Below are 15,813 nucleotides of genomic sequence, written 5' to 3'. Positions count from 1 at the left end.
GAAGAAAGTTTACTTATTCATAAATTCCAGGAGGAGTAACAGAGGGAATTGTTCTTTCATGACAGATACATGCATTTACTAAAGAATTTGGAGGAGCCGTTGCTTTATACCGCAGGGGGGATCGCGCCATTTACTTGGAAAGGTAAGATTTGACTTAAATATTCCTTCAAGGGCGTTCACTCCATATATACAGAGGCGGAGATTCTGCCGCCTCAATGGACAAAAAGGCAATAATACAGCAAAATAGAAAAGAAAATGACAATAATATATTAAGTGATGAAGGAAAAGACGGAATTTTACACATTCTCTGAGGCTGAACCGCATTCAATCGTTTGCGCCAAAGATAAGGAGTTGTAAAGTTTGCGTAAAAAATAACGTAGGTGAGGAAGAACGGCTACAGTACATAATAGAAATATATACGTGATATCCTCCGGGGGCGGCTGAACACACAGCGCCTCTTATATCCCGAGGCTGTGTCCGGTACTGCAGCTCAGTGAAATTGGCTGAGCTGCAATACCTGCCACAGTCTACACACAACGGGGGCGCTGTTTTTAGGGAAGGATACTTAAATACAGTTTAAGAGGGTTAGTAAAACTGGTGCAACAGGTAAGACTAGCAGTTGCCCAAGGCGACCAATCAGGTTCCACGTTTAAAGGGTTATTCCATAACTCAAGTCATTGACATTACATTCATTGGTCAGGTGGCCATGCTTCTGCTCAGTCCCATTCTAATGAAATCGGCTCAGTTGCAATACCCAGCATAGCCACCATACGACCTATGGCACTGTGCTACGTAGTGTAGAGGCAATAATCAATATCATCATCCCCTTTAAAGGGGTAGGTCATCAGAATAGGATCTGTTGGGATTCTGACAACCAGACCCTCTGGGTGTCGGAAGCGGCTAGTGGGTGGGCGGCACATATAGCCCACACCTATTACTTTAATAGTAGTGCTACGGCACGCACAGCGCGTCCACTACACCGTAATTGTAGTACCGTCTGCTACAATGGCTGATCTGCGCGGGGTCTGGGTGTCAGACCCTATACTGATGACCTATCGTACAATAAATTGATTTGAGGCTGGAAAACCCCTTTAAGAACTGGAACCTTCTTGGTTGCTACTTTGACACCAGTACCTACCCCTCTGACGATCAGATTTTTTGGTCGTGGGCGGTTGTCAGATACAAGTGAATGGAATGGATAATAAAAATATTACAATCTGTAGAACACAAGTCTCTTCTTGGAATAAATCACTTGAAATGACTAGAACTAATAGGCGGGACGTGCGGTGCGCTCAGGGTCATTCCTGGGCCTCTAGGCTGTTTGCTTGTGTGGGTTGGGGCGGGGCGGGTCGAGGTAGATCAAGCCGGGCCCATGTCATCGGCTCCGCCTTCTTCATGAAAATCTCCACCTTGGTCGCGGTCAGGTTCACGTAACTTTTTTGCACGTCGATAACCTGGAAAGTAGCAAAAGAGAGTCGCTAATAGAAGAACTGAATAAACTACATCTGTAATAAGAGAGACATCGGGTGGGTGGGGCTTAACTGATGATGGGGGGAGGCTCCTGCTGCAGCCAATTGTCTTACAACCAAATGTAGGGACATGGAGAGATGATCTCTTTATAGATTTCTCAATTATGAGACAAATTAGATTAAAATGTCCGGTCTTATAATATGGGCTATAGGCTAATTACTACTGAAGAGTCATGTGGGCGGAACCTGGATCCTGACGAATCACACAGACTGATCTTCAAACCCTGGCTTCCGGCTTTTAAAGGAGTTTTCCTACCCCAAACTTGTTTTTTATACCGATGACCACAGGATAGATCCACGGGAAAACGAGGTGACTGAGGTGCGGGAAGAGGGTGCAAGGAGGGGGAAGTCATTCATTGCCGCCGGTTCTCCGCTGTATAATACAGCAGAAACCCAGCAGATGCTCAGCTCTTGAGCAGTCGCCATATTTAAAGGGAATCTATAGCTCACGCCCCCTTTATATTGATTGGTCGCAGTGTCGCCATTAATGGGAGAAGTACAGGGCCAGGGAGAGATGCCGAAATCTTGCCTGTCCATGTATTCTTATGGCTGTGCTGAGATTTTCATTATCTGCGCATGCGCACAATTGCTCCTGACTTTTAAGACACGGGAGTAGTGAGCATGTGTCGAGAATGAAAATCAGTTGTCGGGGATGGGTTAAAGATTTACCTACATCATCATAAAAGACCAAGTCCCATGCACGGGACACACTTACCCCCCACAGCTGCAGGTTCTGCTGAAATTCCTTCTCGCCATCAAAGACGATCTGTATATTAACCTAGAAGTAAACGATAAGACCTCTGAGTAACACGGTAAGTGGGGGTTGTTCGCTTTGGACTGAACCTCTGCTAGGACACCCAGTAACCCACCCCTACAACACTGCCACATGGGAAATTAAGCACTACAGTACCCCCCAAAATATCGTATTTTTTGGACTATGACGCACTTTTTTCCCCCCCAAATTTGGGGGAAAAGAAGGGTGCGTCTTATAGTCCGGCATTTGCTGTAATAGAGAGGCGGATGCCGGCGAGGGATAGACGCCGGCACAGGTGCCGGGGCCTGAGACATCGCTACGCTCCTGCCCTGCAGGAAACCAGCAGTGGAAATGCTATTCCGCTCCTCCGTCCCCCCGCCGGGAATATCATCATCGCTCCTGCCGCTGCTGGCTTCCTGCAGGGCAGGAGCGTAGCGATGTCTCAGGCCCCGGCACATATGCTGGCGTCTATCCCTCGCCGGCATCCGCCTCTCTAGTACAGCGAATGCCATGTCTGTATTGGTTGGCCCTTCTCCCCCTGTAAAGTTGCAGGCCGGCTCCTGCGTGGCGATATCGCAGGAGCCGACCTGTTCCGGTGACAGCCGGCAGCCTACTGAGGGCTCCCAGGCCTGTGATTGCTATATTACCATTGCGGCTAGTCTATGACCAGCCATAATAGTAATATACAGAATGTCCCATAGACGGCAATACAGTTGTATTGCCGTCTATAGGGCTTGCAATCAAATGACTGCAGGTTCAAGCCCCCGGGGGGAGGAAATAAAATAGTTAAAAAAAAAAAAAAAAAAAAAAAAAAAAAAAGCTTTAAAAATATATAATAAAAAAATGAAATGAATAAAAGTTCTAAATCATTCATTTCCCTAGAATATATATAAAAGTAGAAAATCATATGTCAAACACATACACATTAGGTATCCCTGTGTCCGAAAATGCCCGGTCTACTAATAGTTTTCCTGTACGGTGAACGTCAAAATCAAAAGTGCCAAAACACCGGGTTTTTTTCTTTCAATAAAAGGTGATCTAAGCAATAGGGCAGTGGTTCTCAACCTTTCTAATGCCGTGACCCCGCAATACAGTTCCTCATGTTGCACTGACCCCAAACCAAAAAATAATTTTGGTGGCTACTTCATAACTGTAAGGGCTAGTTCACACACGGGGCGGTATACCGGATCTATAGCGGATTTAGGCACTGAGAGTAACGCGGGGAGCCGCGTCACTCTCGGGTCAAAACACGCTGCCACGACTGTCGCGGCTTCCCCCCTGGAGTCGGCTCAAATTAATGGGACGACTCGGGAGGTTGTTACCGCCAGGCGGATGCCACGGGTCACCGAGCTGTGGAATCCACCTGAAGAAAGAGCAGCCCACTTTTTTTTTTCCGTCAGCGTCAGCATGCCGCTCACACAAAAAACAAGCCTGGCGGTCTAAATAGACCTCCATTGTGAGAGGGAGGATTATGACGTGGATTTCGCACCATAATCTGCCCCCTCTGTACCTGTGTGAACGGGCCTTAATTTTGCTACAACCCATACCTCCCAACTTTTGAAAAGTAGAAAGAGGGATAAAATGGCTCTGCCCACTTTTATGTTGACTCCGCCCATTCTCATTCATTTTTCCCGTGCTCCCACACAGTATAATCCTCCTAGTCACCCGTAAATTATATGTCCCCCCCCTATCTCTACCCCAGTTTCATATACACCCTTCATCTGCCCCGTTTCATGTCCCCCCATCTCTGTCCCCAGATTCATGTCCCCCATCTCTGTCCCCAGATTCATGTCCCCCATCTCTGTCCCCAGATTCATGTCCCCCATCTCTGCCCCCAGATTCATGTCCCTTCATCTCTGCCCCCAGATTCATGTCCCCTCCATCTCTGCCCCCAGATTCATGTCCCCCCCATCTCTGTCCTCAGAATCATGTCCCCCATCTCTGTCCCCAGATTCATGTCCCCTCCAACTCTGCCCCCAGATTCATGTCCCTCCATCTCTGCCCCCAGATTCATGTCCCCCATCTCTGCCCCCAGATTCATGTCCCCCATCTCTGCCCCCAGATTCATGTCCCCCATCTCTGCCCCCAGATTCATGTCCCTTCATCTCTGCCCCCAGATTCATGTCCCTCCATCTCTGCCCCCAGATTCATGTCCCTCCATCTCTGCCCCCAGATTCATGTCCCCCATCTCTGCCCCCAGATTCATGTCCCCTCCATCTCTGCCCCCAGATTCATGTCCCTCCATCTCTGCCCCCAGATTCATGTCCCTCTATCTCTGCCCCCAGATTCATGTCCCCTCCATCTCTGCCCCCAGATTCATGTCCCTCCATCTCTGCCCCCAGATTCATGTCCCTCCATCTCTGCCCCCAGATTCATGTCCCTCCATCTCTGCCCCCAGATTCATGTCCCCTCCATCTCTGCCCCCAGATTCATGTCCCTCCATCTCTGCCCCCAGATTCATGTCCCTCCATCTCTGCCCCCAGATTCATGTCCCTCCATCTCTGCCCCCAGATTCATGTCCCTCTATCTCTGCCCCCAGATTCATGTCCCCCATCTCTGCCCCCAGATTCATGTCCCCCATCTCTGCCCCCAGATTCATGTCCCCTCCATCTCTGCCCCCAGATTCATGTCCCCTCATCTCTGCCCCCAGATTCATGTCCCCTCATCTCTGCCCCCAGATTCATGTCCCCCATCTCTGTCCCCAGATTCATGTCCCCCATCTCTGTCCCCAGATTCATGTCCCCCATCTCTGTCCCCAGATTCATGTCCCCCATCTCTGTCCCCAGATTCATGTCCCCCATCTCTGTCCCCAGATTCATGTCCCTCCATCTCTGTTCCCAGATTCATGTCCCCTATCTTGCTCACACACAGCCTGAACCCCACTATTATGCTGACACACAGCCTGAAACACCCCCATCTTGCTCACACACAGCCTGAACCCCTCCTATCATACTCACACACTGCTTGCATCCCCTTCCCACCTCTTGCTTACACTTGCAGTCTCTTCTCTCCATCTTACCTTCCAGTCTCCACTCACTGCAGCCTTCCCTTCCTGTGTAACTCGACACTGTACTGAGTAGCTCCGCCCACACCAGAGTCCGATCACATGGTCAGGACGTCATCACAGGTCCTTCACCCCACTAGGATCTACCCTGATGCAAAGGCAGCGCGGCTTCTCAGCGGCTAAAGCCATTGGAAATAATGTATTTTCCGATGGCTTTAGGCGACCCCTGTGTTTTGGTCCCGCCGGGGTCACGACTCAGAGGTTGAGAACCGCTGCAATAGACATTCCCCAAAATGGTGTAACTAAAAAGTACATCTGGCCCCGCAAAAAAACCCAAAAAAAACACTCTATGTGTCCCCGTACAGCTGCAGGGTCACCTGTCAATGTGGCCTTGCAGCTGTTGCAAAACTACAACTCCCATATATTAAATATTTTACCATTTTTTGCTTCAAAATTTTTTTTCCCTATTTTCCTCCTCTAAAACCTAGGTGCGTCTTATAGTCCGAAAAATACGGTAACTGGTCTGTGTGTTCCAGTGTCCAGCAGAGCACCCCACAAGTGCAGGCCAGCAATGACACCAGACAGGGGTAACTCTTCTTATAGGACATCTTCAGTTTCATCCTTCGCCCTACTGCTGGCTATGGAGGGTTCAGGATGGTGCTGTAGCTATTCACAGACCTGTCCAGCCCTCCGCCATGCCTAATTGTATCGCTGTTCGTGGCTCTTCCATAGAAGTGAATGGAGCATGATGGGAGTTGGAAGTGCAGAAAGTTGCTGACCCCTGCACTACTCATTGCACACCTTGTGCACATTAATAGGGCAATGACACCTTTCTTCCTTAGGGGGCGCTCCTTGTGTATTTAATTTATCCAGTGTACTAATAGTGTGTCTTAAAGGGGTTGTCCAGAACTGTGATACTGCTCCACTTGCCCTAAACATCCATTAGTCATATGGCAAATTGCTCAGTCCCGTTCAAATGAAGCTGCACTACCAAGCACAGCCACTATAGAGCGCTATACTTAGTAGCGAAAAGTTCAGACCGCTCAATACGACCCCTGGAGCAACAAGGGATATGGTCAAACAGTCGTGACATCCATCTATGGCTACAGTCCATACAAGGTAAGGGCCCATCGCATTGCAGGCTTTATCACCTTGGTGGGGTTCACCCCCCCAGTCACTTTCGGATCACAGAATTCATAGGGTTAAACAGCAGGGCCGTGCGTACACTCCTACTCACCACGGTGCTGTTCGCCTCTACGTAGCTCAGGTCCGGGATGGAGTTCTTTGCATAGATGGATATGGTGACTCCGCTCCCGGTCTGGTGCCAGTCGTGTCTGCAGGGGACGACCTTCTTACCCTGCAAAACAGAATCCTACACGTCAGGCAAACAGCGCCATGACGGAGCAAAGACAAGACGGGATTTGTCAATGTCACTTTAGACTTACATCATCTTTCTTAATCCACAAATGTGTTCCCTTAAAACATCCTTCCTGCGACAAAAACGTGTTGAAGTCGGAGGTTTTCCTCTTGCAGCAGCTCCAGTATTTCATTCTAATAAGAGAAAGGCAGAAAAGAACTGAAATGGGCCAAAAATATTCATGAATTAATGTAAAAAGTTTGCAATTGAACAGAATTTTTCTGCTGCCCCCCCCCCCCCCCCCCCCCTTTATATACTTTCAGAAGTGGGGGATTCATTTTCCAATGCAGGTACAAGGTGGTGTATACCGCACATATACAAGGTGGTGTATACCGCACATATACAAGGTGGTGTATACCGCACATATACAAGGTGGTGTATACCGCACATATACAAGGTGGTGTATACCGCACATCTATGAGGATGTGAAAGTTCCTCTTTAAGACGTCTTTACAGTGAGTGGAAGGAGGAGGGAGCGGTCTTTGCACACAGTGAACGCAGATAGGGGGCGCTGTTTTCCTCACATCTGCAGACTGTTGCTCTGTGCACTGGACAGAACATTCTGCACACCATTTTAGACAAATCTCTGTACTTGTATCTACTTCTGGCTGCTCGTGTGATTATTCACAGACAGCAACAGCTTTCCTGACAGTGCTCATAGGTTGCTCATCCTTTTTGCCACATCATGCCTGCATGTACTTGTCCTATATTTGCAGTCCCATGCCCTTTGCAAGCGGTGTGCAGTGAAAGCACACGGACCCCGTAGTCTATAAGATCTCCACAGGAAATATGCGGACAGGAAAGTACTTCACAATCTACTTTTCTGTCCGTGTGACTTGTGCAGAGACTGTGCAGCAAGCACAAGGACCCCGTTATAGTCTATAGGGTCCGTGTGCTTTCACTGCACAGCGCTTGCCAATGCATTCAGTAGTCTGTTTGAGGGGACTCTCCGAATGGATTACCAAACACAGACATGAACCAGGGGTCCGGTACCCCTTTAAGCAACTGGACACCCCATGCTTGTTTTCTAGGTGTTTCAGGGAAGAGGTTCTCCATAGAAACATCCATGTGGTTACAATTATTCACTAAATATCTGACAACTCAGTTTTGGCGGCCAGGTACTGAAACAAATGGCAGTACTTCCACCGCCAGGGATTTGGTGGGGTCTCAACATTCATCAAGACGTCCTACGTACCCTTCATGGAAGATGGGCACCCCGCTGTGATACTGACAAACTTCTTCATTGCTCTGCGGTCCTGCAAAAGTCTACGGAGAAAAACATAGAAACACATGAAGGCCGGGACAGAACTAGATGCCCATCAGGTGTCCTTGTAACGCTGGCGTCACCCCCTTACCCTATGGCAGATTAAAAGGGGTTTATCCTGCCTCCCAAAATGATCTGCAAATACACCCTCACTATCCCCTTGGTTTGGCTTTATGTTCCTTGCCGCCCCTTATAGGACTTATTTACATGCAGTGACTCTGTGGACAAACTACATTTCCCAGGATGCATCTGCCTGCTCTCACTTTCACGTATTCCTCCGTTCTCTGCTATTATGTCGGACCCCCATGGGTCATAGGTAGATATCCGTAAGGAAAATCAATTTGGGGGCCACAAAACCCCTTTAACGGCTTCATCTAAGGATGAAAAGGACACCTGACCTTACCTTTGTACAGCCGCCATTTTTACAGGAGGTTCCGATTTTGATTTCCCCCGTGTCCTCATCTACAGGGCACCGAGAAGAAGAAACGTGACTGAAGTTAGTTGTAACACGAACACACAAATCCTACAAAATCTAATAAAATCTAATTACTAATATGGAGTTGCAGGGTCATGTGACACACCAGGACCTTTCCCTTCGGGTTCTCACAGATACCTCATACACCTGTATTATAAAAATCCACAAAACCTGCGCAATACAGGACAAGGTCTATTACTGATCAGATCGGTCACATTATGGGAAACGAGCGACACAAGATAACCGGAGAGGATACTTGTGTCTGCCCTGACCGCTGCTGCCATCCAATGTACAATGCGAATTTGTCCTGATAGCGTCCACTCCGCTCACGTCAATAGTCAAAGCTGCCGAGCACTCGGAAGGAATTTCTTTTTCCTAATCTTCCTCGGACCGTGTTGCTTTTTATAGACGCATTATCATCACGGTCATTGGCCCGGCGCTATCAGGTAACACAAATAAGCACATAATGTACTACTGGTGTAACGGGGGCGAGGGTGTCGCTCTTCAACGCAGACCTTTAAAGGGTTGTACAGGATTAGGACAACATGGGCTGCTTCCTTTTTAAAAAAAAAACAGCGCCACACCTGTCCATAGGTTGTATGTGGAATTGCAGCTCAGCTCTGTTAAAGACACACTGTTCACCTGTTCCTCACCACCCGCAATGACGCTAGGCTATAAGGTCTGGCCTTCTGACAGCGAAAGTGCCGAAAGTAACGGCGCCTGGGTGCATGCTGGCAAAGATGACGGCTTCCTAGTGGTGTATAATAGTGCCGCTGCCAGAGGACGTGTCTTTAACCCCTTCCCGCCGATGACATTTTTTGATTTTCGTTTTGGACTCCCCTCCTTCTAAACCCCATAACTTTTTTATTTCTCCGCTCCCAGAGCCATACGAGGTCTTAATCTTTGTGGGACAAATTTTTCTTCATGATGCCACCATTATTTATTCTATATAATGTCCTGGGAAGCAGGAAAAAAATTCAGAATGGGGTGGATTTGAAGAAAAAATGCATTTCTGCGACTTTCTTATGGGCTTTGGTTTTACGGCGTTCACTGTGCGGCCAAAATGACCTGTCCCATGTATTCTGTGTTTCGTTATGATTCCGGGGATACCAAATTTATATGGTTTTATTTACATTTTAACCCCTTAAAAAAAATCCAAAACTGTGTTAAAAAAATTTTTTCTGAAAGTCGCCATATTCCGACAGCCGTAACTTTTTTATACCTGCGTGTACGGGGATGTATAGGGCGTCTTTTTTTGCGGGGCCGGGTGTACTTTGTAGTTCTGCCATTTTCAGGAATTGCTTTTGCTTTCATCACTTTTTATTCAAATTTTTATCAGAATCAAAACAGTGAAAAAAAACGGCGGTTTGGTACTTTTGACAATTTTTCTCGCTATGGCGTTTACCGTACAGGAAAAATATTTTTATATATTTGTAGAGCGGGCGATTTCGGACACAGGGAGACCTAATATGTATGTGTTCACAGTATTTAACTACTTTTATATGTGTTCTATCGAAAGGGGGGTGATTTGAATTTTTAATACTTTTTAAAAAATTTTATATTTTTTTTTACATTTTTTTTTTGCATTTATTAGATCCCCTAGGAGTCTTGAACCCCAGGGGGGTCTGATCACTAATTCAATGCATTGCAAAAAATCATCATTTCTTTTGCAGGCTGCATAAACCAGCCTGCAAAAGAAAGTGAATGCAGACTGGCCGGGAGCCTTTACTGGCAAAATGGCGGCGCCCCTTTGACCGCGGCGCCAGAGGAGTTAATGCCTCTGATCGGTCCAGGGACCGATCGGAGACATTAGCGCCGGTTGTCTACTGCGCAAAGCAGTAGACACCCGGCGGCTATGGCGGGCGGTCGCCACAGTTACACACCCGGCATGCGCAGTACTATTATGGCAGATGTCGGGAAAGAGTTAAATGTGACGAATAAGACAAGTGTGAATTACCTGCTATGGTCTGGTTGATCTCGGTGCAGAGCTTCAGCTTATCCAGCGCTTGCTGCAGAGACGCCGACACTTTCAGCTGTAACCGAGTCAATGGCTCGTCGGCACTAAAACGCACACAGAAGATGGGATTAGGTGCCGGTGACCTATCAGATACACTCAGCGACTCCATCGTCTCTTACAAGGGTCGTTCCAAGATTTAGAGGGTCAAACATAACATAAACCAATAGTAGAAGGGAACAAAAGAACTTTCCCTTCATCTGCTCTATCCTGAATCTGTCAGTCCAACAGCAGCCCAGAGAAGTCTATGGAGAGCAAGTCACAGAACAGAAATCCTCCCTGTGCTGTCTACTGGAGACATCATAGCAGCCAGACTCCATCTACCAGTGCAGGGACAACTGAGAATTAGAGATGGAGCCTGCAAAGGAGAAAACTGATACAAAACGAGTCCTCTAATGGCCAAGGTGGGGGATCCTGAACGATTAAGGTTAGGTGTGCTTTATATGGGTTTCCAGTGCTAAATACTGATGACCTATTCTTAAGATAAGTGATGAATATCAGACGACTGGGGGTCCGACCCGACAACACCAGAGATCACCTATTCAACGTGGCAGTGGCGTTCTGTCCATCGGTCACATGGTCTGTTTGAAGCTTAGTCCTATTTAAGTGAATGGGACTGAGCTACAATACCAAGTATGGCGCGGGCACTGTGCTGAACAGTAAAGAGGCTACAGTGCTCGTGTAAGAGCTGTGGTTTCCTCAGAACACTGATCAGTGTAGGTGCTGGGAGGCAGATCCCCCTCCCTCCCGATCTGATGTTCCTGACCTATGCTACAGATATGGCAAGGAAATGGCTGGCCTCCTCCTCCAAATCAATGGTCTGACCCCTGCACTGATCAGACACTTATATCCCTCCATCCTATGCCTAGGCGACAAGTTTAACTCTTGGGACAACCCCTTGAAGACTGCGGTGTGTGAAGCCTTCAAGATACTCACATGGCCTTTATTCTCCCTGCACTGAACCCTTTGTATGTCGCCCCCTGCCGGACTGATAAGGGATCCTAATACTTGTAGCAGATTCACAGGATCGCTTGTCACCCGAGTGTTTGGCTTGGCAGTACAGTTATCTATGATGTCAGGAGTCCCGGCCTCCCAGCGCCATACTGTCCTGTACTATAGTCACTATGGGACAGTATGTCGCTGGGAGGATCATAGATAATAACAAAGTCCCTCTCCCGACTAAAGGTCAGGCTGAAAACTCGTCTTACGTGGTGTGACCTCTGCCCCTAGCCCTCTCACCTGGGCCTCTTTATGCATTCTATAGGCTTTGGTGCTTGGATGATGTGTTCATTAAACTTTGGCTTCAGTTCGGCCAGCTCTTTCTTCTCCGACGTGGTCTTCACCTCGGGCTTCACAGGTTCCGGGGGCTTCTCATTGCTATGCAAACCCTTCGTGCAGCCCTGCGCCAAAAACAAAGCGGGAGGATCACAAGGCGCTCAGAGAGGGAGCAGCGACCTAGCATTGTATGTGCACATCTAGGAGAACTTGTGAAGACCTGCTCGGGTTTATGGATCTGAGAAAACAAAGTTATTTCATGGAATATCAACAGGAGACACGTACCGCGATGCTGAGGAAATCTGAGAAATCTGTCGTCCGCCTCTTGCAACACGACCAGCCCTGAACACAACAAAGCAGAGACAAGTTACAGCACGGCCGCACGCCATAATAATCCGACATAAGCGCTGGCATAACAGGAGCATCACACGTACCTTCAGAGCGTCGTGGAAGACGGGGACCCCCGGGTGATAGGTGCACGAACCTACAAAACAAGGACACGTCATGAGACATAAGGAAAGACTGCAGATACAACGACAGGGTCCTGGATTGGATATATACCGCCAATGTATCCCATGTGACTGCCAATGTGACCGACACCTACAGGGGCTTTGTTTGCCATTAGCTACAGCATCTAAGGGGTTAAATGGAAGGATTAAATTACATGTCTTTAAATTGGTGGCACATGTGAAAAATGTGCCGCCAACGTAAGGACATGCTCCAGATAAGAGGCGTTGTGGGGGGTGAGTACCTGGAGCAGATTTGTAAGGGGTTGTTCACACATAGGAATCTGACGTGGCTTTTGGGGTGGATTCTGCCACCAAATCAACGGACGGAAGAAGACGCAGGGAGAGGCCGTTCCAGAAGAAGATGGAGGCGGCGCAGGAGATCTCTCTCGCAGCATTGGGGACGCCACCAGTGCTGCGAGAGAACTCATTTGCATACTGACGGAAACCGGGATTGTTACCGAACGGCGGCGCAGAGAAGATCTAAAGGTAGGAGAAGACTAGGTGATTCCTACATGGTAGGCAGAGAAAAAGGGTAACCAATGATAGGATCCCTTTAAAGGGATTCTACCATTAAAACCTTTTTTTTTGGCGATCACACATCGGAATAGTCTTTAGAAAGGTTATTCGTCTCTTCTCTTTAGAGATACCATTTTTACCGGTATGCAAATCAGTTCTCTCGCAGCGATGGGGGCGGGCCCCAGTGCTCAAACAGCGATGAGGGCGTCCCCACCGCTGCCAGAGAAGTGTCTCCAAGTGCCGCCTCCTTCTTCACCCACCGGGTCATGTTCAATGTCTTCTTCCGGAGCAGGCTTGTAACCTAGCAGAGCAGACTGTGCAGGCACAAAGGCCATAGGAAAATGGCCGCTAACAATACTGTGCAAGTGGCCATTTTCCCGTTACCTGCGCAGTCTGCTCTGCCCGAGGCCTAGAAGTTACGAGCCTGCGCCGGAAGAAGACATTGAAGATCATGCTGCGGACGAAGAAGGAGGCGGCGCTGGAGACACTTCTCTGGCAGCAGTGGGGACGCCCTCATCGCTGTGAGAGAACTCATTTGCATACCAGTAAAAAAACGGTATTTCTAAGGAACGGCGCAGCGGAGACAACGTCTACAGGTAAGAGACGAATATCCTTTCTAAAGACTACTCCGACGTCTTATCCACAAAAAAAAAAAAGATTTTAATGATAGGATCCCTTTAAGTATACAGGCAGTAGCAGCTCTGCTATTCACTTGTATAGGAGCAGGAGCCAGCACTACACAGTACGGACCAGAAGCTGCGTATGGAGCTCCATATACTGTAGCGATGGTGTCTGAGTCTGCAGCCCTTCTCCCATTGAATAGGGGCAGAGCGGTTTCCGGCTGTATACCCAGTGTATGGCTTATGGCAGCTGTTGGATACGGGGGTCTGAGTGTCGGACCCTGACCGATCCGATCCTGATCACCTAGGCTGTAGATAGGTCATCGGTCCCAATTACCTTCAGGGCCTGGACAACCTCATTAACACGGGTCAGTGAATTGTCCCTTAGGACTGACCATCAATAGGGGACACATGAGATTAGCTTGAGATACAGCGGCGCTCTTGTCCAAATTCTACGTCAAATTCTTAGGTGTGACCATTCCCTATGAGGCGAAATCCAACCAAATCCCTCTGTGTGAACAGCCTCCAAAGGGACTTGACATACTGACGGCCCCAAGTCATCAATCTGTGATCAGCAGAGGTCTGACACCCAGGACCCCCACAGATCAGCTAGTTGGAGAGGACGCAGTGTTGGCGCTCTCACCTGGTGCTCCTAAATAAGAACGTAAAAGGTAAATTCCGGCACTCCAAACTTCAGAAAATCGGACGGGAGGGGTTATCCCGCTTCTCTGACATTAGGATAGGCCATCAATATTAGATCTGTGGGGTCCAACACCCTCGCAGGTGCAGGTGTCAGATCCGCACTGAGGACCAATACAGAAGTCCTGCACAACCCACTCCGGGGTCTGCTTGGCCCCCGACCCACTGCAAGCAAAGAGACCTGCTGTCCCCGGTCTGACTGGTGCTATGGCAGAGATGACCGCCGTCCCCCATTCTCATGATCGGTGGGGCCCCAGTGACTAGACCCCTAACCCTGGGCATAGAAGGTAAATGTTATTTGCCTTAACAACCCCTTTAAACACATGGAGGGGGGGACAATCCGCTGCTTTTTACACATTCCCTTTAAGGCCAGACATTAAAGGGAAGCAAAAAATAAATAAATCATACTGCAATATTATATATAATGTGACCTCCCCATGTCTGTAATACCAGATACACCCCCCTCCCCTATATACTGCAGTATATATATATATATATATATATATATATATATATAAATATATATAGCTGAGGCTCCCCATAGTCAGCAGTGCAGCCCCTGTCATATACAGTGTGACCAGGCCTCTATATACACCCTGTAGCATACATGCCGCACCCGGGCCGCACAGTGTGCACAGCACCGGACAGCAGGGCTCACCGTCGGTGTTGCTCTCGGCCTCATAGCGCTGTCCGCAGCCCCGGTTATAGCACAGCATGGACATGGCGGCGGAGGAAGCAGCAGCAGGACAGGAACCGCAGCGGCAGGACGTCCTCTCTCAGCCCGGGTACACACTGCTCACGCTCCTTCCGGAAAACGCCGGCTAACACTCGGGAACTTTCGCGAACCTTCCGCGCATGCGCACGTCAGGGACCGGGAGCCAATGCGCATGCTCGCATCACAGCCGCAGCCGACGGATAATCACGCATGCGCAGTACTCAGTTGTGAAGTGCGTCTCTGACAAGCGCAGCGTGTGTGTGAACTATACCTCAGTGTGTGCGGATTATGGAAGCTGTGCAGTGGAAATAAACCATGTACAGTTACTCCAAGGCGAAAACCACCATTGTCATGCTTTGCTGCATTGCCCTACGTAAAATAGGCGTCACATCCTGAACGTGTGAATAGGGGCGAAGACGGTCTAGTATATGCGTGTAAAAACAGGACCAGTAGTGGGCTGAGGCCTAGTAAGGGCTAGTTCACACGGGGCCAGTGGCCGCGTATTTTGGTCCTGATTTTGATGCAGGAAGCGTGTCAGAATCAGGACTAAAATGCGACAGTCGCGTCCTCCCGCTCCGAAGTAGGTCCTAATGAATAAGCCTAGTCCGAAGGGATTGTCTGGAGGCGCCGTGGCGATTTCCGCTGCGGTGTCCCCCTCCAGAAAGGGCAGCTCGCTTCTTTTTTCCGCAAACGGGAACAAACCACTAGTGGAAAAAAGATCGCCGGCCGTCTACATAGACCTCTATTGTGAGGGGGCGGGGTTTAAGGTGCTTTCTGCGCCAAAATCCGCCCCCTCTTTCCCCGTGTGAACGAGCCCTTAAAGGGATTCTACCACTAAAGCAACATTTTTAATTACCACGTCGGAATAGCCTTAAAGGGGTATTCCCACGTCGCATACTCACCAGTCTTCATTGCTGTAAATTCTTCTTCCGGCTTTGTTGCGTCATTGGTGGGCGGGGCTTACATATGCAAAGCCAGCAGCGAGATGCCGATGGCCCTGCGTGCACGCACATAGATAGTGA

General features: G+C 48.7%; 1 protein-coding gene across 1 annotated transcript; it reads right to left on the bottom strand.

Moving 5' to 3' along the window:
* Positions 1 to 258: 258 nt before the first annotated feature.
* Positions 259 to 14,880, bottom strand: CHORDC1 (cysteine and histidine rich domain containing 1). Its single transcript, XM_075266220.1, has 11 exons — positions 14,735 to 14,880; positions 12,167 to 12,216; positions 12,018 to 12,074; positions 11,697 to 11,857; positions 10,401 to 10,504; positions 8,372 to 8,430; positions 7,900 to 7,970; positions 6,733 to 6,838; positions 6,525 to 6,644; positions 2,245 to 2,307; positions 259 to 1,454 (listed from the first exon to the last, which is right to left on the bottom strand). The coding sequence occupies exons 1-11, from the start codon at positions 14,796 to 14,798 to the stop codon at positions 1,299 to 1,301; spliced, it is 1,011 nt and encodes a 336-aa protein (XP_075122321.1). The 5' UTR covers positions 14,799 to 14,880; the 3' UTR covers positions 259 to 1,298.
* Positions 14,881 to 15,813: the final 933 nt, after the last annotated feature.

This window comes from Leptodactylus fuscus, chromosome 2 (genome assembly GCF_031893055.1).
Source record: "Leptodactylus fuscus isolate aLepFus1 chromosome 2, aLepFus1.hap2, whole genome shotgun sequence".
Classification (NCBI taxonomy): domain Eukaryota; kingdom Metazoa; phylum Chordata; class Amphibia; order Anura; family Leptodactylidae; genus Leptodactylus; species Leptodactylus fuscus.
This window is presented reverse-complemented; position numbering and strand designations above follow the sequence as displayed.

Excerpts from the sequence above, each read along its gene's own strand:
- CHORDC1 (XM_075266220.1), bottom strand. The coding sequence starts at position 14,798 with ATGTCCATGCTGTGCTATAACCGGGGCTGCGGACAGCGCTATGAGGCC. Across the intron at positions 11,858-12,017 it reads CAGATTTCCTCAGCATCGCG|GGCTGCACGAAGGGTTTGCA; the intron begins GTACGTGTCTCC and ends TTTTTGGCGCAG. Across the intron at positions 7,971-8,371 it reads AAAATGGCGGCTGTACAAAG|ACTTTTGCAGGACCGCAGAG; the intron begins GTAAGGTCAGGT and ends TTTTCTCCGTAG.